At 44.4% G+C, this 24,542-nt stretch overlaps 1 protein-coding gene across 3 annotated transcripts in view; it reads right to left on the bottom strand.

Annotated features, from left to right (window-relative positions):
* The window catches only part of LOC115192240 (cAMP-specific 3',5'-cyclic phosphodiesterase 4B), a 319,267-nt gene that overhangs the window by 12,408 nt on the left and 282,317 nt on the right, over window positions 1-24,542 (bottom strand). For 2 of the 3 annotated variants that reach the window (XM_029750521.1, XM_029750522.1), the window contains one exon: window positions 7,767-7,879. In XM_029750521.1, coding sequence (XP_029606381.1) covers window positions 7,767-7,879 — 113 coding nt within the window. Of the gene's footprint in view, window positions 1-3,527; window positions 3,776-7,766; window positions 7,880-24,542 lie in introns of those variants that run through there. The other variant, XM_029750523.1, reaches the window with a different exon arrangement.

Genomic DNA, 24,542 nt, shown 5'->3' with positions numbered 1-24,542 from the left:
AGTAGTTCCTCCCTCCCCTCTTTCATTCCACCTCTCCCTCACTCTCAGCCACTTACATGTCAATTTCTCTCCCTGCTGCCACTTCCCAACAGTGTCATTAATCTTGGTGTCTCGCCTCTCTCTCTCTCTCTCTCTCTCTCTCTTCTACGATCAATGGGTTGGCTGCCCTTGGAGGAGCAGATGTAAACAAACAAACAGACAGGCAAAGGCCGGAGGCCATCCGCCAAAAATAAATAAAAAAGAGCCGTCCGCTATCATTTTAACTGACTGTGTAATTGGGATGCTTGTCATTTGAAACGGAACCAGGCCTATTCAGGAGACTTCAATATAGTTTCAGTTTTCTTTCCTCCTCAGCAAGGTTTCTCAATGCTTATTGTGAAACAATCCCCCAGTATGGCGAGAGGAATATCCACGATTGTGAAACTGAGTGTTCTCATGTAAGCGGCTCGTCTGTAGGCAACGGCAAGCAAAACTTTCCCGGGAGTCTCCCATCGAGCGGAATGGGAATGACGGGGCGAGGGATCAAAGCGTGCAGATTATCCTCCCGTGGCCCGAGACGGGCGAACCAGAGAAAGGGAGGAGGGTGGCGGAAAGGAAAGGAAGACAAAAAATAAAAAAATGAGCAGCCCTCGTTATGTAACTATAACAGCGGGGGATGTCTCTGCGAGGTGGTGGAGAAAGGAACAGCCACGGCTAAAACAACGACACTGCCGTCTCCTCTCATCAGGACTCAACAACAGCTCTGCAGAACACACAGCACAGCATTTGTCACATCCCTGTACCATACATACACCCCAGCCCATACATACACCACAGCCCATATACACACACACCAGTCCATATACACACCCTAGCCCATACACACACCCCAGCCCATATACACACCCCAGCCCATACACACACCCCAGCCCATATACACACCCTAGCCCATATACACACCCCAGCCCATATACATACCCCAGCCCATATACACACCCCAGCCCATACAGCCCTCTGTGTGTGCTGAATCCCTACTGCATCTCTCCCCCTCCTCCCCTCTCTCTGTGTTGATCTGTTTCGGTATCCCCCACCCAAGGTTGTCTCTATGAATCTCTATGAGCTGACAGTAAATGAGAATGAGAGTTGATGTTAATGCTTCATTCAGATATGCTGTGGCCTCTGACACAGAAGCTCACCATGAGAGAATGGGCTCAGAGAGGTCTGTCGGAAGCCCTCCCTCCCCTAGGCTCAGGTGGTGGGGGAGATTCAGCAGGGAGCTGCTGTGTTTCCCAGAAGCCTTTGCAGCAGAGCCAGTATAGAACTGAAAGGTGATGGCATTTCGTTGTGAAAAAAAAAAGATAAGTCCCTCCATTCAGATTTTATCCTATAGGACAGGACACAGTGGAGAGCAGTCAGGCATACAGACAGGCAGGCATACAATCAAGCAAACAGACAGACAGGCAGGCAGACAGGAAGACCGGCAGATAGGGATGTACAGGACAGAGCATGTCTTGTGGCATCTTTTGAAATTACTTGAGTTTATAACACCCTTGATGGCCACAGAGGCTCTCCAAACTCAAAATGTCATTTAATATCCTCTTTCCGCCACTAGTGGACACTGTCTCCTCATATTGTCAACTGAGCAGACTAACAGAACTCCTGACGGACTTCTCAGCTAACTTAACACTGTTGAATTCAACACTACTTCCATAGAAGTGAAAATATGACTCTTGCTCAAGATGGGGAATTTGTAGATTGAAATATCACGGTTTTATAAAAATAGAACGTTATGCAATAATATGATTTCGGCGCACACATCTTCAGTGCCAGGTAATCTTATTAAGTTGCGCTTGATTCCCCGGCCTTGGCAAACATATGGCGCACAGGGATTACACAGTGGTTATGATGGGGTAACATAGACAGTGACATATGTTTCCTCGGGGACGAGGGCAGTACGTTTAGAGACCAATTCAGAGCCTGAATCCACACTACCTCTCACTTCCTCTGATGACTTACAACCGACTGGCTCTGGCTGCGATGGCAACGCGCGTCTGTTTATGTGTCTGCGTGCATGCATGTGTGCACATAGGCATGCCATCATTAGCCCACAAATAAGATCATCTGAGGAATTGAGGGACAGCATGATACAAGAGAAAGGGGAAAATAGATGATTAAAGAGAAAAAGAGAGGCGGAACAAATAAAGAAACGATAAGGCATATTACTCAAATCTGACACAGTGTTGAGTGTCCCGTCAGTGCAGGCTGTCAGAGAGCTCCGGGTGGTTCTATCTCAACCTACAGAGAGATCAGTTAGATACGCTGCACTAACCCACTCATCATGGCCTTTAGACGTAGGAGTTCAACACCGCCTCACCGTATTCAATCGCAGATGTCAACTCTTTCACAAATCTGCCAAGAAACCACCTCACGGGGCATTGGCAGGTGGTATTAGCAAGAAATGGAAACACCACGTATCGAGCAGGCCACTTTCCTCGTTAACTCAACAACTTGGTTTGGAGACATGCAGATTCTCCGGATAAACGGAATGGTGGAAGACATTTCAGAGAACAACAACAATGTCCTTAAAGCTAGATTCCTTGTTACGTCCATTTTTTTTTTTTAGTTCAAACTGTTGTACCCAAACAGAACCCAAAATAGAAGCTTGTTATACTTCAATTTTTGTATACAAAGTAAATGTAAGCAAACACTGTATAGCCTCAAAACATAGTTCAAGCTACCATTTTGATATCAAGGATGATCAGTGCTTGGTAGCATAACTCTTGCTTTGAATTATTTGAGAGTGGTTACATTTCTCCAGGACCATCCCTAATCTTTTTTTTTTACCAAAACAAAGGTGGGGTGATGGCTTCATTACTCTATCAATTAAGGAATTAAGATTGAAATAAATTCCACGAACATGGAAAAGCTAAAGTAAACTTGAAGCATCTCCAGCAAACAGCTGTCTCACAACTCTCAAAAGGACTCAGAAAGTCTACTTTAATATTTTACTAAGATTTTACTAATCAATTTACTGATAAAAATGTATCAGTGAACCCTGAAAGCCATAGCACAGAAACTCAACCGACAGACCCACAAAGACTCTATCTGCAGGGCACTGGCAGCCCAATTCAGACAAAGCATCCATGACTGTTGCAGCTTTGAGCAGTGGTGCGCTCTGCTGTAGTCAGTCCAATCAAGACAAAGGACCAGCATTACATCCATTTATCTTGGTGTACTTCTCAAAATCTTACCAAATATCCCAAGTGTACACAAACTATAATTATAAAGACTTGCAGGCAGAGAAATAACTTTTCCCCAAGACTTGGTTAAAAGCAGCATAAAATAAAACTCAACTCGGTATAGGCCTACCATACAGCACTGGCAAAACCCCAAAGCAACTGCATATGATGCGAGAAAGAACTTAAGTGTTCAGTATGAATACGCTAATAGATTTCCACCCCAAAATAGATCATAAAAGTCCATTTAAAAGCTTCAAAATAGGAAAGAGCTTCAACAAGTAATCAATTCCAAAAGAATTAGAACTTTACCTTTCTCCAGCCGTTAAGTTTCCCTAACTTTCTCTCTTTCTTTTCCAGGCAGCAGGCTCCCATCTTGTGTGTATGAACGGCTTGGTTGGGTTAAGTCCTGCAGAGTGCCGGGGCTCGCGGAAGCAGCGTCTGTATGTACTGAAGCTGTGAGTAAGGGCCAAGCCTCAGACTCTGACGTGGGGAGGGTGAGGAAACGCGATAGCTCTACTGACTCACTTTGAGTTGGGTGCTCGGACTTGCCTACTCTATCGCGAGGGAGCTGGGTGTGTGGGTGTGTGAGTGCATGTGTGACTTCTGCTCAACGCACACACACACCCTCTCGGGTAGTTCTGCCTCTCTCCCCCTGACAGTCTACTGCCTGTTCTCTAACCCAGAGTTGCAGCAGCCAGCATCAGGGTAACATTGTTTACACTGTCAGTAACACTGCTAACAATATCATGATCATTCTGATATTTCAGTTGTCAGTCCGAACAGTGCGTTTCCTTGAAAAGCAGATTTTAAAAAAGGACGACCTAGCTCTCCTGATTTGACCTGTTGAAACTAATAGAGGTGAGAGTTTGAAACCCTGACTCGGAAAAAGGAACAGTCAAACTTCAAATTGATCTTGACTCCTACACAGAAGATGCAAGTCTGAGCAAGAGCACATCACTTACAGGCAATCCGATACAGTCATAGAGCCAGACAGACAGACACGGACAAAGTTTGATGCACTTTACCTTGGGTGTTTTACCGGAATCAGTCTAAATGTCATAACTGAACACTTTCACCGCCCTTTACTTAGGTTTCAAATGCTGTCAGATCTTCAAGAATGTTGTCTCCAACGTCATCTGAAACTGTATTCTAAGACACATTTGTATTCTCTTCATGACAGTGAATGCAGCTGGCATCATGCTCAATGCTACTCTGTGAAAGTTGTCTACATTAGAAAATACACTTCGGTGTACGGTACAAGCAAGGCAAAGGAGACAGTCTTGATCAAGTGTCTCGACCACGCACAAAGACCGTTCAATGGGGTCAGTGGGCTATCTAACGCTACACAAACTATGTATTTTAAAATAACCTCTCCTTACCGTGTGTTGGACTAAGGGTCTGGCCTATGAGCGTCTTATGTTATCTTATCTCTCATCACAATGGCCCAAATAACGGCCAAAGCAGAACCAGTATGGCCCTCAGGGCAACACAGGGAGATTCTTCTGAAGACAAAAACGGAATCAGCACAGGGAGATTCATCTGAAGACAGGGAACTGAATCAACACAGGGAGATTCATCTGAAGACAGGGAACTGAATCAACACAGGGAGATTCATCTGAAGACAGGGAACTGAATCAGCACAGCAAGATTCATCTGAAGACAGGGAACTGAATCAGCACAGGGAGATTCATCTGAAGACAGGGAACTGAATCAGCACAGGGAGATTCATCTGAAGACAGGGAACTGAATCAGCATATGAATATTCCTCTGAAGAGAGGGAACTGAATCAGCACATGAATATTCCTCTGAAGAGAGGGAACTGAATCAGCACAGGGAGATTCATCTGAAGACAGGGAACTGAATCAGCACATGAATATTCCTCTGAAGAGAGGGAACTGAATCAGCACAGGGAGATTGATCTGAAGACAGGGAACTGATTCCGCACAGGGACATTCATCTGAAGACAGGGAATTGAATCAACACAGGGAGATTCTTCAGAAGACAGGGAACTGAATCAGCACAGGAAGATACAGTGGATGAAAGATTCAGGGATATTCTGAAGACTGAATCAGAACAGTTTGAATCAGCATCCATCAGTGACTCCTCCCTCAGTCTGTTTGGCGCCCAGTCATTCAGTCTGTCCATGTGACTGTTTAGGCTGGGACGGATTCTCAGTCTGGCTCATGTGTTTCTTGTTTTTGGCTTTTTTTCAACGAAGGTGAATGAGTTTGAATCAATAATCTGTCCGTTGTTCAGTGTCTGTTGAGTGACTTAACCTCATTTGCCCAGTGACTTTCTAAGTCCGTATTGTCTGTCAGTCAGTCAGTCCCTATGAAGTGTGTGTGTGTGTGCGCGTGCAAGCTCCTCCATTGTCTTTAGTAAAAGTCCCTTCTGTCCTGCGTGTGTCCTGATGACGTCAGCAATGGGCCAAATAAACAGGGCCATTAACCCTGCCCCAAGGCATTCTGGGAGCTCTATTGTAGTCTGGTCTGAGCGGGTACCAGGAAGGAGACAGGAAGATAGTCACACAGTCCAAGGGTCCTAGGCATCTCTTTTATTTTCGGGACATTTCTGGACTTTTTGGGGAATACATTTTAATTATTTTTTTTTATCATAGTTTCTCTAACCCTAAACATAACACTAACCCTACCCCTTAACCTTAACCCCCAAAACCCTAAACCTAATTGCTAGGACATTTGGATCCTGATAAGGTAGGAAGACAAGTGCACACACACACACACACACACACACTCTTCATTTCTAGGGAGTTTTTCCTAGCCCCCGTGCTTCTACACCTGCATTGCTTGCTGTTTGGGGTTTTAGGCTGGGTTTCTGTACAGCACTTTGTGATATCAGCTGATGTAAGAAGGGCTATATAAATACATTTGATTTGATTTACCCAAAGACACAGTACTCCACAAACACTCTCTTGCTATGAAATTGCAAACATGAAATTGCATTGAATTGAGCAGAACATATTTGTATGGAAAATTGCACATTATTTCTCTGAGATACAGTGGTTAAATAACTTGCAAACAAATACGCAGCCGATTTGCACATGAGTATGTAACAATCAAAGGACAGTCTGGAAACAACTTTTACAGCCTCTCGCCTCTATTCTTTCAATGTCCACTTATCTTCTTCCACCGCACAAAACTATCACTAAAATATGCACAGAGCTTTGGTGTTACAGTTGTCACATTACTGTATGCCCTTGTAAAAAAAAACATGAAAAGAACAAGTGAATGTGTGAACAAGTAAACAGGTGAACGTGTATTTTCACATTTGAATGTCAACTAGGGCTGTCAAACGATTCAAAATGTAATCGGGTTTATCGCAGGATTTGCTGTGATTAATCACGATTTATCGCAAATTCATAATTGGCTCAAATTGAGCTGTAATTTAAGATATTTTCTACAAAAAGCGTTACAAGAATATTGCCGTTTTGATTTCAAAATCTGCTAAATTGATAAACACTCTCTTTAACCTCATAGTCAACTTATTTTGACATCGCATTGTTTTTTTAATAAAAAAAAAAGATGTATTTTGGATGTTTACAGCGTATTTTGAAAGCTTCCAGACAATGTGATAAAAAAAACAAGGGCACTAAACTTACAAAAAGTAACTGACAGCGCTCATTTTAACATGTTAAAAAGGATAATAAGGAAACATGGAGCGCTAGCCACCCTGTTCTTTTCTCTGGGCTTCTTCCAACGGTCACTGACCAACGTATGAAGCAGAGGCGTGCGCCTGCAGCAGTGACAGTCCGAATGGACCGCTCAGAAATAAGAAATGATTTTTTTTAACACGCTTGAATAATTATACTCTGGTTGGCTAAGTTACCTTTTTGCAGAATGGCATTACAGAATTTGCAATTCCACACGTGGAAACATTACTACTGATACATGTTAACACCACCACCTCACATGTGAGAAGAACAACATCTCACCACCACATGTGAACTTGCAATTCCACATGTGAAAGTGAGATTTTTTGTGAATAGTGTACACTATACTGTCAGAACACAAGCATGAAAGAGACCATGCAGTGTACTTTTACATATTGTAGAAGTACACTGCTGACCTATCCCCTGGCTGGCACTGCTGTCAAGAAATAGCATTACGCTTTCAAAACCACCCAGCAACTTCACTTCCCGTTCATGGTTTCAACGGGGGGGGGGGGGGGGAACAAAACAAGTCACAATCTAAATCCACTGTTTGATTCAGGATCCTGAACGTACGATATATGATATCTAGTTGCCAGCTCCTTCAAGCCAATGCAGCAGCAGTTGAAAGCAAGCTTGAAGGTTTATATACTGTAGGTCTATAGAGGGTTTGAAAAGGAAAATATCAGTCAAAATGCTCTTGTAAAGGTGCAGGGGTGCACTTGCAAACTAACTATTTTGCAGCACATACAGATTCACCGACAGAAGCGCCATGCATGATATTTGGGACCCTGCTCTTCAAAACCAGCTTAGCAGTGGCTGTAGACTTGAAGGGCAGAGGTACAACGGCTGTGTATCGTTTATGCAGGGAGTTTGAGTCTTACCTTGTTGGAGGCCATGTCACTGACAGAGCGGTAGGTCTGGATGGTCTCCAGCTGGTCCAGGCACCAGTCCAGCTCCTCCATGGTCTCCATGGCCAGCTTCTGGTACGACTCATCTGTCAACAGGCACACAGACATAGGGCAGTAGTCAGCAGGGTATGGAGGGGAAGGGCGAGGTGAGAGAGGCTGGCAGGGCGGCTGCTGCATGGCGGCCGGGCCCGGTGGTGGCAGAGGCAGAGGGGGCACACGGCCACAATGCTCTTTCATCATGAGCAAAGGCTAACAGCTAATGGCCGAAAGGCTAGCGCTAACGAAAGGCTAGCTAGTGGTGAACTCTAGAGAGAGCGGGACGCCACAGTTGCTGCACTCTCTCTCTCTCTCAAACTCTGTTACTGGCTTGCTCACTGGCTGACTGAATGACTGAGGTTGTTTGTTTCTTTCTGCTACTCTCGCTCAGATGCACTGCACAGTCCCCCCTCCCCCAACTCATTTACATAAACCAACTTTTAAAGCAGGAAACTGGACCCCTCTCAGGAGAACAGACACTTCCAGACTCATACTCGCTCCCATCATAAACTATCTCGCACTTTGGGCCAGAGAGGAGACATTGGGCCCAGAGAGGAGGAGAGGAGGGGGTGTTGGGGTGAGCTGGGGTGGTGGGGGAAGGGTGGTGTGTTGCCCTCTCTCAGACACACACAGGGTAGCCTTGTGCTCAGTGCTCGACTGTGTGGTTCGACTGTGTGTTCTGGGTTTCCTAGCTGCCGCGGCACAACATAGCGCACTGCAAGCAGACCCGCGGTAGTGCCGACCTTAGCGTGGCCGCGTAGAATGTTACCCCCGCTCTGATCTCCCAGCCTTCAAAGGGGAGCGAATGTTTGCTCACCAAAACATGAGAGATACAGGGGCATTATAGCATTCTCCCGGCCTGCTGCAGAGAGAGGAGAGGAGAGAGACTGAGGCCGCCGGCTGTTTGCAAACTCAATCAATCCTTTCCTCTGTAAGGCTGGAGGCTGGGCTGGGGTAAACCCTGGAGTGGAGTACTGGAAGGTTGGAGCAGTATGGGGGACTCTGGTACTGTATGTCAATATTCTCCCACACAGCACTGCTCTCAATACACGTGATGCACTATGTTACTATATTAGATGTCACTATTTCTCTCTCATGGGTCTGTCTAGCTTGCAGTGTGTATACAGGCTACAGTGTCTTGTCCATGCAAGACGTTAGCATACGTAATGTGGCTGTGGATATGACTTTGTACAGTAGTGGTCAGTCCCCCAAATCTGCATCTCCACCCAGTCCCACTTCTTTGCCTTATATAAGACCGCAAACCAAGGTCAAGCTAGGTCAGCCTCAATCAGTCGGTTAATCTGTTGTGGGGAAGCCACGCTGGGATAAGATTTGATCATTATTAAACATGCTTACTGTAAATGAGCTCACCAGACAGCCTACAACTGGGTCAAAAGGTGAGCTATGAAAGTGTACACAGGAGCTAAACACATATCAATCACTCCAGTTAGGATACGTTCAAAAAGACAGTAGTGCAGTATGTCACAAAAACAATAAAGCCTGATGTGTATCCAAAGTCCCTTCTATAACTGACAAGATTTTATTTGTTGTTTTCACTTGTGTAACTACAAACTGTGACGTTGGTTACTCAAGTACAGTTATGTGTGTTACTATACTGATAAAACAACATTTGAGTTGTTTTGCAGTTACATGGGTGACATTTTGATTTGGCGTTCCATATTCCATAAGGTAAATTGGACAGTTCCGTGAGAGTTTGGTGGTATTTTCCCTCCACTGAGGTTAGTGTGATGTTTTCCAGCGCTATAAAATCCTTGCCCTGCGTGGCTGGCCTAGTCTGGGCTAGGGATGAGCTGGCACAGCCTATAGGCTGGTCTGGTCTGACATCAGTGGGTCTGGGCTGGGGAAGCAGCTGTGAAAAGGCCCAGTAAGTTTAACTTACCACATACACGTAAGAGGGGGGGGGGGGGGGGGGGGGGGGGGGTTCACCACCTCTCCTCCTCACACACACTCACACAGTCACAAGGAACACTCTGATCACAATCCCAGACACATCTGGCCTGCAGGGGCCCACAGCCAGGAAACACACACACTCGCAGAACCAACTCATACACGCACACACACACACATTTACAGATGTACAGTACCAGTCAAAAGCTTGGACACACCTACTCATTCAAGGGTTTTTCTTTATTTTTACAATTTTCTACATTGTATAATAATAGTGAAGACATCAACACTATGAAAAAATACATATGGAATTATGTAGTCACGCAAAACATGTTAAGCAAAAGATTCTTCAAAGTAGCCAAGAAGGCCAGCATCCCGGAGTCGCCTCTTCACTGTTGACGTTGAGACTGGTGTTTTGCGGGTGCTATTTAATGAAGCTGCCAGTTGAGGACTTGTGAGGCGTCTGTTTCTCAAACCAGACACTCTAATGTACTTGTCCTCTTGCTCAGTTGTGCACCGGGGCCTCCCACTCCTCTTTCTATTCTGGTTAGGGCCAGTTTGTGCTGTTCTGTGAAGGGAGTACTACACATTGTTGCACGAGATCTTCAGTTTCTTGGCAATTTCTCACATGGAATAGCCTTAATTTCTCAGAACAAGAATAGACTGATGAGTTTCAGAAGAAAGTTATATGTTTCTGGCTATTTTGAGCCTGTAATCGAACCCACAAATGCTGATGCTCCAGATACTCGTCAGTCTAAAGAAGGCCAGTTTTATTGCTTCTTTAATCAGGACAACAGTTTTCAGCTGTGCTAACATAATTGCAAAAGGGTTTTCTAATGATCAATTAGCCTTTTAAAATTATAAACTTGGATTAGCTAACACAACGTGCCATTGGAACACAGGAGTGATGGTTGCTGATAAATGGGCCTCTGTACACCTAAGTAGATTTTCCATAAAATATCAGCCGTTTCCAGCTACAATAGTAATTTACAACATTGACAATGTCTACACTGTATTTCTGATCAATTTGATGTTATTTTAATGGATTTTTTTTGTGCTTTTCTTTCAAAAACAAGGACATTTTTAAGTGACCCCAACCTTTTGAACGGTAGTGTACATACAGAGACACACTCACCAACAGTTGATTAAGACTCAAATACTGTACATACTGTATACACTTAGGCACAAAAACCTGAGTGCAAACATAAAACCTCGTTCTAACAAGCAGTTGAACATCCAAGCAGACAGAGAGGATAGATCTAGATGTCGGGTAAGGAAACTATGTCAGGTGAGAGAGGAAAGATCTCTCTCGCTCATCTTTCCTCTCTCATCATTCTCAAAATGGAACTTCCAGCCACATATCCTGTTCTCCCAGAATCTGTGTGTGTGTGTGTATTCAGACCCTTTGACTTTTTCCACATTTTGTTGTGTTACAGACTGGGGTGAAAGTAAGGTGGTAAGGTCTGGTACGCCGTACCAGTAAAACATCACAATTAATAAATGTCCCAAAAACGATAGGCTATTACACCATTATTTAACATTACTGCATGTCAGCCGCATGAAAAAAAATGAACAAATTGACTGAAAACCGGGTGTTATGTGCTCCAAATTGCGTTATGGTTTGAGGGGAACACTTACATTTTGTCAAGGCGGAGATGAGAGACGCTCAAGGACAAGGCGGAGATGAGTGGCCGAGACTGAGGCGCGAGTGGACAACAGTGGATGCCTCAATTCAGGCTACAAGTGTAAGCCTAATGACACTCACAGCATTTCATTACACTACACTTCGGTGTTTGTAACTGATGTCTCTTTCCATTCATCAAATTGCGGTTGCACAGTGCACTGTTGGTGTTTGGATGCTTAAATTATTTTGTGAGTGAACGAATGTACGCGGGTAGCTGACAGGGGCACCTTTGTTAAGTGATTGTTTGACAATCAGATGAAAACATCATGATGAGCTACGTTAAAAGGCATAGGCGGCGTGTCCATAAGGCTAGAGGAAGCTATACTTTCCCTAAAGTAAATTGAATTTCCAAAATGATATAGCCTAATTAGCTTACTCCTGTCTATACAGAAATAAATACAAATAATTCAAAATAGGCTACTACACCAGTAAGCATGATTTGGACACAGAGGATCATTAGCTGTAGATTATTTTAAATCGCATAGCCAACAGTCGGAAGGGCCCGCAATTTGGGCAGCGTGCGCTGCAAATACCAAATAGATGATTGTTATGTTGTGACTGTCAGTGAAAAACGTGGGCCATATCCCAGAGTGTGCAAATTCACTGTCTTTATCAGTCGGTCAGTGCCAATTTTGTTTGTTTTTGGACAATCATTTCCTCATCCAGGTTAGATGGACGTCATATTGTATGTGTCTCCCCTTTTCGTTGGCCGATTGTATGGATCAGACAACATCGTTTTTATGTCAGTGTGGGCAGAGTAGCCTACCCTGTCATTTTTGTAGTATAAAAAGTGTGTGAGCGCACTTCGGTGCCTGTACCAGTAACATATCAGATCTATATACTTTCACCGCTGGTTACAGCCTGATTTAAAAAATATATATTAAATTAAGATTTTGTGTAATTGGTTTACACAAAATAAATACCCCATAATGTCAAAATGGAATTATGTTTTTGATTTTTTTTTTATAAATGAATTAAAAATGAAAATCTGGAATGTCTTTAGTCAATAGGTATTCAACCCCTTTGTTATGGCAAGCCTAAATAAGTTCAGGAGTAAAAATGGGCTTGACAAGTCACATAATAAGTTGCATGGACTCACTCTGTGTGCAATAATAGTGTTTAACATGATTTTTAAATGACAACCCCATCTCTGTACCCCACACATACAATTATCTGTAAGGTCCCTCAGTCTAGCAGTGAATTTCAAACACAGTCTCAACCTTGAAAACCAGGGAGGGTTTCCAATGCCTCGCAAAGAAGGGCTATTATTAAATATCCCTTTGAGCATGATGAAGTTATTTATTACACTTTGAATGATGTATCAATACACCCAGTTACTAAAAGATACAGGCGTCTTTCCTAACTAAGTTACCGGAGAGGAAGGAAACCGCTCCGGGATTTCAACTTGAGGCCAATAGTGACTTTATTTGTATACATGTTTTTGTTGTATTTTACCCGCATTTTCTCCCCAATTTCAATCTTGTCTCATCGCTGCAACTCCCCAAAGGGCTCAGGAGGCCAAGGTCAAGTCCTGCATCATCGGAAACATGACCCGTCAAACCGCGCTTCTTAACACACCCACTTTACCCGGAAGCCAACCGCACCAATGTGTCGGAGGAAACACAACTGACGACCGATGTCAGCCTGCAGGCGCCCGGCCTGCCACAAGGAGTTGCTAGAGCGTGAGGAGCCAAACACTCCCCTAACCCGGACGACGCTGGGCCAATTGTGCACTGGAATTGCTTACCAACAAGACACTGAATGTTCCTGAGTGGGCTACAGTAGTTACAGTTTTGACTTACAGTAAATTGTCTTGAAAATCTATGGCAAGACTTGGCAACCGACTTGACAGAGCTTGAAAAATAAAAAAAAGAATATCATGCAAATATTGTAAAATCTAGGTGTGCAAAACTCTTAGAGAATTACACAGAAAGACTCACAGCTGTAATCACTGCCAAAGGTGTTTCTAACATGTATTGACTCCAGGGTGTGAATACTTATGTAAATGAGATATTTCTATATTTAATTTCAAATAAATTACCAAAGATTTCTACAAACCTGTTATTGCTTTGTCATTATAGGGTATTGTGTGTAGATGGGAGGTGAGAATTTAAAAAAAATTGAAATCCAACAACAAAATGTGGAAAAAGTCAAAGGGTGGGAACACTTTCTGAAGGCACTGTACTTTCTGAAGGCACTGTACTTTCTGAAGGCACTGTATTTGTGTTTGTGTGTACGTGACACTGTCAGGTCCTTTCAGAACAAGTGTGTCAGATGCATGGAGTTGGGGGCTATGGTTTGTGTGTGTGTGTGTGTGTGTGTGTGTGTGTGTGTGTGTGTGTGTGTGTGTGTGTGTGTGTGTGTGTGTGTGTGTGTGTGTGAGACAGCTGGGATTGAGACACTCTTCACTCAGTTTCCTGTAGAGGATGGGAGACGAGGGGGCAGGGGGCTGGCTCAGTTTCACTATGAACCATTAAAACTACTGAAGCTTCACATCACTAACGACCAGCTTTCACATCACTGACAACCTAGGCCTACAACACACAGGATGGATGTTGTGGTCCCCCCGTTAGAAACCCCCTATGCTCCCTGAGGAGAGAGACAGGAACAGGACACTGGTCCTCCAGGGCCCATTGCTCTCTCTCTCTCACACACACAAGCCCACGCACGCACACACACACACACGCACATTCTATTCTTTATCACTCTGTTGAACTCTTCCGGCATCTTTCTCTCTCTATTCCCACCAGAGAGATCCTACCTCTGCTCTGAGGAACTCTGTTTTTCTCATTAGAACTGCAACAGCACTTTCTCTGCAGCACCATATCATCTGCAAATAAGGGTACTGTTTACAATTAATCTGATGTGCTACATACCCACATCAAATGCCCACACAAACAGTGACGTAGGTTGATACACGGCTGTGCCAAGGGTGATCTGACCTGTTTCATGTATAACAGCCATAATAAAACAGAGCTAGTCTTCAGGACCGTGAGCTGTTGAGCAACTCTTCCTAAAAAAGACTAGTGACTGGATGTAAGGAGAGGGAAGGCGCCTGCCTGGCTTCTCTCTGGGTGTGTTCCAAATGGCACCCTATTCCCTATATAGTGCACTACTTTTTGACAAGGGACCATCAGACTCTGGTCAAAAGTAGTGCATTGCATAGGGAATAGGGTGCCATTTCAAATCAAATCAAATTGTATTGATCACATACATGTGTTTAGCAGATGTTATTGCAGGTGTAGCGAAATGCTTGTTTCTAGCTCCATCAGTGCAGTAATATCTAACAAGTAATGTCTAACAAGTAATGTCTAACAATTTCACAACAATACACACAAATCTAAAGTCAATTAATGGAATTAAGAATATATAAATATTTGGACGAGCAATGTCAGAGCGGCATAGACTTAGATACATTAGAATAGGATAGAATACAGTATATACATATGAGATGAGTAATGTAAAATATGTAAACATTATTAAAGTGACTAGTGTTCCATTATTAAAGTGGCCAGTGATTTCAAGTGTATGTATATAGGGCAGCAGCCTCTAATGTGCTAGTTAACAGTCTGATGGTCTTGAGATAGAAGCTGTTTTTCAGCCTCTCGGTCCCAGCTTTGAAGCACCTATACTGACCTCGTCTTCTGGATGGTAGTGGGGTGAACAGGCAGTAGCTCGGGTGGTTGTTGTCCTTGATGATCTTTTTGGCCTTCCTGTGACATCGGGTGCTGAAGGTGTCCTGGAAGGCAGGTAGTTTGCCCCAGTGATGCGTTGGGCAGACCACACCACCCTCTGGAGAGCCCTGCAGTTGCTGGCGGTGCAGTTGCCGTACCAGGTGGTGATACAGCCCGACAGGATGCTCTCAATTGTGCATCTGTAAAGGTTTGTGAGGGTTTTAGGTGCCAAGCCAAATTTCTTCAGCCTCCTGAGGTTGAGGCGCTATTGTGCCTTCTTTACCACACCGTCTGTGTGGGTGGACCATTTCAGTTTGTCAGTGATGTGTATGCCAAGGAACTTGAAGCTTTCCACCTTCTCCACTTCGGTCCCGTCGATGTGGAGAGGGGGGTGCTCCCTCTGCTGTTTCCTGAAGTCCATGATCAGCACCTTTGTTTTTTTTACGTTGGGTGATAGGTTATTTTCCTGGCACCACAATCCCAGGGCCCTCACCTGCTCCCTGTAGGCTGTCTCGTCATTGTTGGTAATCAGGCCTACTGTTGTGTCATCTGCAAACTCAATGATTGATTTGGAGGCATGCATGGCCACGTGGTCATGGGTGAACAGGGAGTACAGGAGGGGGCTGAGCACGCATCCTTGTGGGGCTCCAGTGTTGAGGATCAGCAAAGTAGAGGTGTTGTTTCCTACCTTCACCACCTGAGGGCGGCTCGTCAGGAAGTCCAGGACCCAGTTGCACAGGGCGGGGTTGAGACCCAGGGCCTCAAGCTTAATGATGAGCTTGGAGGGTACTATGGTGTTGAATACTGAGCCATAGTCCAGATGGGATAGGGCAGTGTGCAGTGCGATGGCAATTGCATCGTCTGTGGATCTATTGGGGCGGTAAGCAAATTGAAGGAGGAGGTCAGGTAAGATAGAGGTGATATGATCAAAGCACTTCATGATGACTTAGGTGAGTGCTACGGGGCGATAGTCATTTAGTTCAGTTACCTTTGCTTTCTTGGGTACAGGAACAACGGTGGACATCTTGAAGCATGTGGGGACAGAAGACTGGGATAGAGAGAGATTGAATATGTCCGTAAACACTCCAGCCAGCTGGTCTACGCATACTCTGAGGACACGGCTAGGGATGCCGTCTGGGCCGGCAGCCTTGCGAGGGTTAACACGCTTAAATGTCTTACTCACTTTGGCCACGGAAAAGAGCCCACAGTTCTTGGTAGCAGGCTGCGTTGGTGGCACTGTGTTATCCTCAAAGCGGGCGAAGATGGTGTTTAGCTTGTCCGGAAGCAAGACATCGGTGTCCGCTACGTGGCTGGTTTTCCCTTTGTGGTCTGTGATTGTCTGTAGACCCTGCCACATACATCTCGTGTCTGAGCCGTTGAATTGGGACACAACCTCTGTTTATTGTATTTATCAATGAGATTATGAGTTATGACTTAGTGCACACACTCTGCCCACATTTCCAAATCCTCCAAACAGCGCACACACACACACACCTACACAGATGACCCCTCGCTGAAGCCTGTTGGTAGAGGTCAGCTGGGTGTGCGGTGATATGGTCCTCAGATGTCTACAGGGACACTTCACCCCTTTCCTCATCGCTCGCCACTGTCCTCATCCCACTCATCATAGCTATGCCCTGCTGGCTCCAAAGGACAACTAACTGAGACTAGGGTTAACCATTAAGGCTTAGCTCACCACTGGGCTCTGTGGAGTTTGACTAGAGTCACACTATCAACGTCTAGCGATCAGACCAATGTCTAACTCCCTCTGATGTTTATTGTGTTAATAGAGTTTGGGGTCATCTTTGGAGGCATCTGACAGTCATCCAACATGACTCCTACTGGTCTGTCTTATAACCAACAGATGATACAATCTTCACTATCGAAGGACACACAGAGAGAACACTGAACCAAGCAACCCCAGGTCCCTTCTGGGTAGGAGTGTGGTAATTGGGTTATGAATCTTTGTGATCCGTGTTGATATGGTGATTTGTAATGCAAACTCCAGTCACGGTCCGTCCCACCAGTGAAGATGGGCCCTATTGAGGTCTGCCAACAGTCTTTCGCGGCTTCACTGCAAGTATATTGTATGTTTTAAACATTCAATTTAAAAAAATCTATCAGTGTGGAAGTTCATGTCAGATGAACAGGCAAAGCTTGGTCTGTGTGTGTGTGTGTGAGCATTAAGAGTCCTTACTGCTGGATTTAGTTAGATGAGTTTCTTCAACTCATTAGTACAAATTGTTCCTAAATGGCTGAAATGTTCTGTTTCAACTGCAAGAATTTAAGGAATTTAATTACAGCCCATTCTTCCCAAGTCAGATATGGCTAACAGGGACATAGATAACACAACAGTAGTTCTGATAGTAAATAAAGCAGTAAACAGTAATGCATTGACTGATTCAAACACAGTGTGTATGTGTGTGTGTGTGTGTGTGTGTGTGTGTGTGTGTGAGCATCCATGATCGCCGCTCCCTGTCTCTGTACATTCGTTTTCAGCCATTCTGTAACACTGCTCTCCCTGTCCCTCTCTCCCTCCCCTCGGCCACTGCAGCCCGCCAGACATTTCTGTAAACAGGCCAGGCGAAATTACTAGGGAACACCTCAGACACGGAATGACCGACCGCGGGAAACCAGCAGGGAACGCTGTAAATTGGTCATGCAACCAGGTAATCAAATCAAGAAAATCACCCCACCATGCATGCCCCCATCCCTCTCTTTCTCTCTCTCTCTCTCTCTCCATCGCTCCCCCTTTCAGCCCTTAGGATGGTTGGCCAACCTTGACTCTCTTTACACGCTCACTCACCCTTACCCCCATCTCCTAAATCAGAAAGACCCTGGGAAAGATAGACAGTTTGGCACGTGTGAGGTTTGCGTGAGAAGTTGCTTGACAGTTTTCAGAGCAAATGCTCACCGCTCGAATACAACGCTGACATCATTTACTGGGGGCATAGGCATCTGTGTGAGGCGATCAAACACACACACAAACACACACACACACAGACCGAGCTTTGTCTGTTCACCTGACGTGAACTTTCACACTGATAGGAAGACTGTTGGCAGACCTCAATAGGGCCCATTGTGACTGGTGGGACGGACGATGACTGGAGTTTGCACTCCAAATCACCATATTAACACGGATCACAAAGATTCATAACCCAATTACCACACTTCTACCCAGTTGTTGTTGTTTTTCCCAAATGCTACATGACGTTCGTGTAACATAACTGTCATAGAGCCAGAAGGGACCTGGGGTTGCTTGGTTCAGAGTTCTCTCTGTGTGTCCTTCGATAGTGTAGATTGTATCTGTTGGTTATAAGACAGACCAGTAGGAGTCATGTTGGATGACTGTCAGATGCCTCCAAAGATGACCCCAAACTCTATTAACACAATAAACATCAGAGGGAGTTAGACATTGGTCTGATCGCTAGACGTTGATAGTGTGACTCTAGTCAAACTCCACAGAGCCCAGTGGTGAGCTAAGCCTTAATGGTTAACCCTAGTCTCAGTTAGTTGTCCTTTGGAGCCGGCAGGGCATAGCTATGATGAGTGGGATGGGGACAGTGGCGAGGGATGGGGCGAGGGATGAGGAAAGGGGTGAAGAGGTGAGAAGGACGTTTGGAAGCCTTTATAGATCTGTGACGCAGTGTGGATCAGTGTCCCTGTAGACATCTGAGGACCATATCACCGCACACCCAGCTGACCTCTACCAACAGGCTTCAGCGAGGGGTCATCTGTGTAGGTGTGTGTGTGTGTGTGTGTGTGTGTGTGTGTGTGTGTGTGTGTGTGTGTGTGTGTGTGTGTGTCGTTTGTGTGTGCTTTTGTGTTGCCGGGCAATTAAGGACACTCACAAAAGCGAACGCAAAATTTGAACTCCTGATCCTGATCCAATTAGGACTTGATCAGTTTAGCAAACGTCGAGTTTGGTTTAAATCATTTCCTAGCTGCTTTCTCTGACACGACTACCTTCATGAAGACATGAATTATGTAAATTGGACATTCTGATTAAATGAAATGTAAATACTGTTACAATCAAAACAAATAGAACAGGCACTTACTTCCTTAAGGCTTGCTAGTTTGAGAGGAAGTTATTTTGAAATTCGGAGGAAAAACACACGTTATATGAGTTCACCGCCATGTTTGGTTAAAGTTCCAGAGAAAAATGATATGAAGGTATATCACTCATTGTCTTTTTTTTTTTTAACGAGAGGGAGGAACTGAAAACTCGGAACCTCGCCAAACATTCTTTATCACACCATTGACAAACATCGGAAAAAGGAGATTTTTCTTTTTCTTTTATGCTTTACAAAAAAAAGGGGGCTTATGTATTCTCTCCCAAATTCCCAAAAGAAAATCATATGTCTGTGTGGCTGCTTGGTTGACTGTGAGGGTTTGAATGCATCTGCACTGGGCTAAATGTTCCCGCTGATCAAAACCATGTCATTTCAACAAAGAAATTCAATGTGATGACGTTGAATCAATGCGGAAAACGGATTGGATCAACGTAAAGGAATTTTTTTTCACCTAACTTTTAACCCAAATCCAACGACATGGCGATTCTTCTTAGTTGTTGTCGATTTTTTTGTTGAATTCACGTTAGTTGATAACTCAACCAAATGTAAATCAAAACTAGATGCTGAAAGTCCGTGCCCAGTGGGATAAGACTGAACCTATGGCTGAACAGGGCTGCTGCTGGCAGGGGAATACTTGAGGGGAAGGGGAGCCATCTACTTTATGACTGTGCTGACGTCAATGGCATAACTCAAATACTTACTGGGTGCATGCTTCCAGCTTTCAGAACCTGTTCTAGGGCAGGGCACACACCAAAACCTGATATGGAGTTGAATGAAAAACTGTAGTGGAGTCAAGTTGTGGTTTTGTTATAGTTTATGGTGACACAACTGTGTTTTTCTGGATAGTGGTTTAAGAACACAGTTTATTTTGGCAACAAAAACTCAAAAACTAATTCAACACTAAGAGATGGATGGTTTGTGTTTGTGGGGTGAAGTGTCGATGCCATAGAACAAACATGACTGGATGAGACAACCCTGTGTGTGTGTGTGTGTGTGTGTGTGTGTGTTCTGAGCAACTTGACTGCACAGACTTAATGTCATTAAAAGCATTTAAATGAAATATTACTCTATTACAGTATGTGAGTATTACAGTCCTCTGCATATGGCCTCAAAAACAGGCATCATGGTCATATACAGTGCATTCGGAAAGTATTCAAACCCCTTGACATTTTTCACATTTTGTTACGGTACAGGCTTATTCTAAAATTGATTAAATAGTTTTTTTCTTACATAAGTATTCAGACCCTTTACTCAGTTGAAACACCTTTGGCAGAAACTACAGCCTTCAGTCTTCTTGGTTATGACGCTACATTTTTTACATGTATTTAACTAGGCAAGTGATTTGGGGAAGGGTACCAAATATTTTGGTACCCTTCCCCAGATCTGTGCCTTGACACAATCCTGTCTCGGAGCTCTACGGACAATACCTTCAACCTCATGGCTTGGTTTTTGCTTTGACATGCACTGTCAACTGTGGGAACTTATACAGACAGATGTGTGCCTTTCGAAATCATGTCCAGTCAATTGAATTTACAACTCGCTTTGTCATTATGGGGTATTGTGTGTATATTGATAAAAAAATAAAAATAAATCATGCATTTTAGAAAAAGGCTGTAACGTAACAAAATGTGGAAAAAGTCAAGGGGTCTAAATACTTTCCGAATGTACAATATGTCCAATATGTATGTGTGTTTATTGTCACATCACGGAGTCACACACACTTTTTCCTCTGATGTTCTGAGGAACTGCTGTGACACTCTGTGGTTGTTAAGAACACATGTACCCATAGTCACACTAATGCCACTGTCTGATGGAGCGGGCAAAGTCCTCATTCTAGATCTCTCCCCCTGATTCCAAGGCAGTGAGACAGTTTACCAGCTCTTCCATGAGAAGGCCACAGTGTAAACCAGCCCTGTCTGAGGTCAGAGCTACAGTAATGTCATGCCATATCTGTTCCAGGCAGGCTAGTGGGTAAAGATAGCCCTTCTGTGAGGAGAGAAGATTGCAGACACACTGCCTGACCAGTCGACCACCCCCTGACTGGAGGGCTCATGTTAGGGCTTGTTTGTGACACTGGAGACATGGAGGACCAAAGGTTAACGGGGTAAAGAGGGTAGTGGTAAGAAGCAAAATATACACGCTGCACTGCAAAGGCCTCTGAACAGAACTCTACAGGCCAGGCCAGGCCAGCGCCTGACTGATACCCGACACTCAACATAGAGGGGGTGAGAGAGGGCTGGGGGGGTGAGAGAGGGCTGGGGGGGGGGGGGGCTATATGACCTGGATGCTGCATTAGCTAAGGTATTAACACTATACAAGACAAGTAGGTATCTGATGTCATCAGTCAAGCTGGTTTTGGGGGGGGGGTATGTTTTATGAGACTGACTTACGTCAAAACCAGCCAACCAACATGTGAGATGAATTTTAACGTATGGAAAGTACAGAACAGCTACATAGAAAACAACAGTAACAACAGGAAAAAAACAGGCATGTCTCCTGGAGCACCTGTCCTGATCAGATAGAATTGTTTAGGAATCCTGTTCGACGTTATGTAGACGATGGTGTTAAAGAGTTCACCTGTTACCCAATCTATTTCACACACACACACACACACACGTGTGTGCGGGCACGCACTTGCTTGACACACACACACACGTAGGCACGCATGCGTTCTTATTTACAATGATGGCCTATCAGGGAACAGTGGGTTAACTGCCTTGTTCAGGGATAGAACAACAGATTTTTACCTTGTCAGCTCGGGGATTTGATATAGCAACCTTTCGGGTTACTGCCCCAACGCTCTAACCACTAGGCTACGGTTTGTTCAGGCATTAGGCATTCTGGAGTCTGAAGCAGACATGCACCTTTTAAACATTATTTTATTAATAACATGATAATTATCGTTATCGAATGAAGAAATATGTAGATATCATGATAATTGATTTGCCATATCGCCGAGCCCTAGATGAAGGTAATATCAATCAATCAAATGTATTTATAAAGCCCATTTTACGTCAGCAGATGTCACAAAATGCTATACAGAAACCCAGCCTAAAACCCCAAACAGCAAGCAATGCAGATGTACAAGCACGGTGGCTAGGAAAAACTCCCTAGAAAGGCAGGAACCTAGGAAGAAACCTAGAGAGGAGCCAGGCTCTGAGGGGTGGCCAGTTCTCTTCTGGCTGGGCCAGGTAGAGACATGAAATAGCTGATACTAACAGAAACATTATCTAAAATGTGCTGGATGTACAGTATGGTTGCTTACAATGGCAAAGATCCAAAGGGTCTTGTCCTAACCTTCACACAACCTCACTGACAACTATATTTTTATTAGGCTTTGTAGGGCCTGTTCCCAAGAGTGAAAAAGGACTGTTATGTACTTGTTTGGCCAATGCGACACGCATACACACACACACACACACACACACACACACACACACGTCCATTAGCTTGATTTGAATCATTACTCTTCCTAACAGTACACTCCAGTTGGATACCAAGAAAAATATTATTTGTGATGTCATACTGTCTCCAAAAGTTTGAGCAAATAACCAGAGTGTGGATCAAAGATGGAGGCCAGGGGTTGGCAGGGCGGAGGGCCGGAGCTGGGGTTTAGGAGCAAGCTGTGGTATTCCACACCTCAGCGTGGAGTAAACACCACTGGACATCAGTCCGAGAGAAACACACACCGACAGGGCTGTCACATACACATCCATATACCCACGCTCGAACGCACCGATTTAGGATCTTCATTTGATCACCCACTTACGGGAGTCCTTTACTGCAACGCAGGACATTTCAAACCTGTGATGTAGTTGAGGTTTAAAAAACGCTTCTGAAGTTTGTTATTTCCACTTTGAAATTTTAGACTTGATTTTCCCTTACGAAAAACCTAGACAAAAAATGTCCATTAATTATAATCCACATAATCATTCACAATTTCTGTTGCTGCAGGACTCTTTTCCTTCTGTAGAATACTGGCTCAAATTAAGATCCTACATCTGTACACGCACAGACATACACACACACACACACACACACACACATATACATGCTTGAATGTACAGGGACGTACACACACACACACACACACACACACACACACACACACACACACACACACACACACACACACTCGAACACACACACTAGGAGTGCGACGTGCTCTTGTGGATGTATCCAGGGGAGTACACAGTATACAAAGGAAGAAGAGGGAGGTACTGTAGTGTTATTGGTACAGGGCGGTCAGAGCAGAGAGGGACAGTTAAACACACAGGGACAACAGCTCTGTGCCTTTCTGCTGCACACATAACAGCTCCACTAACTAACAGTTCCACTGGTCATGTTTCCTGGGGATTTCTTTAGGCGTGACACTGACACATCATGGAGATGGCAATGTTTGGACAGTCTGGGTGGTTGCCTGGGCAGCCTGGGTTTGGTTGGAACATGGAAGGAAATCACAGTTGTACAACTGAATGCATTCAACTGAAATGTGTCTTCCGCATTTAACCCAACCCCTCTAAATCAGGAGAGTGGAACTAATGTGATGTTATGGCTAGTACAACATTGTCACAACATTGTCTCATAGTGGCAGCAAGGCATGTGTGGTGGCCAAGAATGACCAAGCCTGGCCTGGCATGACAGGGTAGTGCCATTCACTCAGAGAGGTGGGTAGTGAGGATCAACATTGGGGTATGAAACGGGCCTTACACTGACTTGAGCTTCATAGATGGCTGCCAGGCTACAAAGAGGGATATCAAGGTTTTATTAATGCTTATAACAACTGAAACACACATTACCGTAGCTCCATGTAAACTACAATGTGTTTTGAGGGTGTCCCATTTTGGTTTCTGAAATCACTCTTATCAATTTTATCTTAGAGCTAATGTTCGCTGGTTTCCCAGCACATAAATGGTTATCCAGGATCCCTGCTGAAAGCTCTACATAAACACAGTGTAGTGAGGTTGTGAGGGAGAGGTGTGTATGTGAATGCAGACACTGAAACTAACTCTGAGGGTAGCTATGACCTCAGGCCTAGTACCCACATGCCTGAGAGAGTCAGAGAGAGAGGGCATCTCAGTTCAACGCAGGAGGAAAGAAAAAAAAAGCACATCCTCTCTCAGCGATGAGAAAACAACCATAGGTCAATAAACAGTGTGAGGGAAGAAAAACAGCAGCCATTTCGGAAGCAGTCACTGACAGTCACAGTCACGGACTAGCAGAGGTGTTTGAGTGATACCGCAGACAAAACAAATGTCCCATTAATAACATCAACAGTGAGTGATGTGACTGTGACATAACTCTGGGTTAGGTGCTGGATGTCCATCTAGGTCCTACAGACATCTAGCCTACATCCAGCTCCAATACAGTACCA

Source organism: Salmo trutta, chromosome 4, assembly GCF_901001165.1.
Source record: "Salmo trutta chromosome 4, fSalTru1.1, whole genome shotgun sequence".
Classification (NCBI taxonomy): domain Eukaryota; kingdom Metazoa; phylum Chordata; class Actinopteri; order Salmoniformes; family Salmonidae; genus Salmo; species Salmo trutta.
This window is presented reverse-complemented; position numbering and strand designations above follow the sequence as displayed.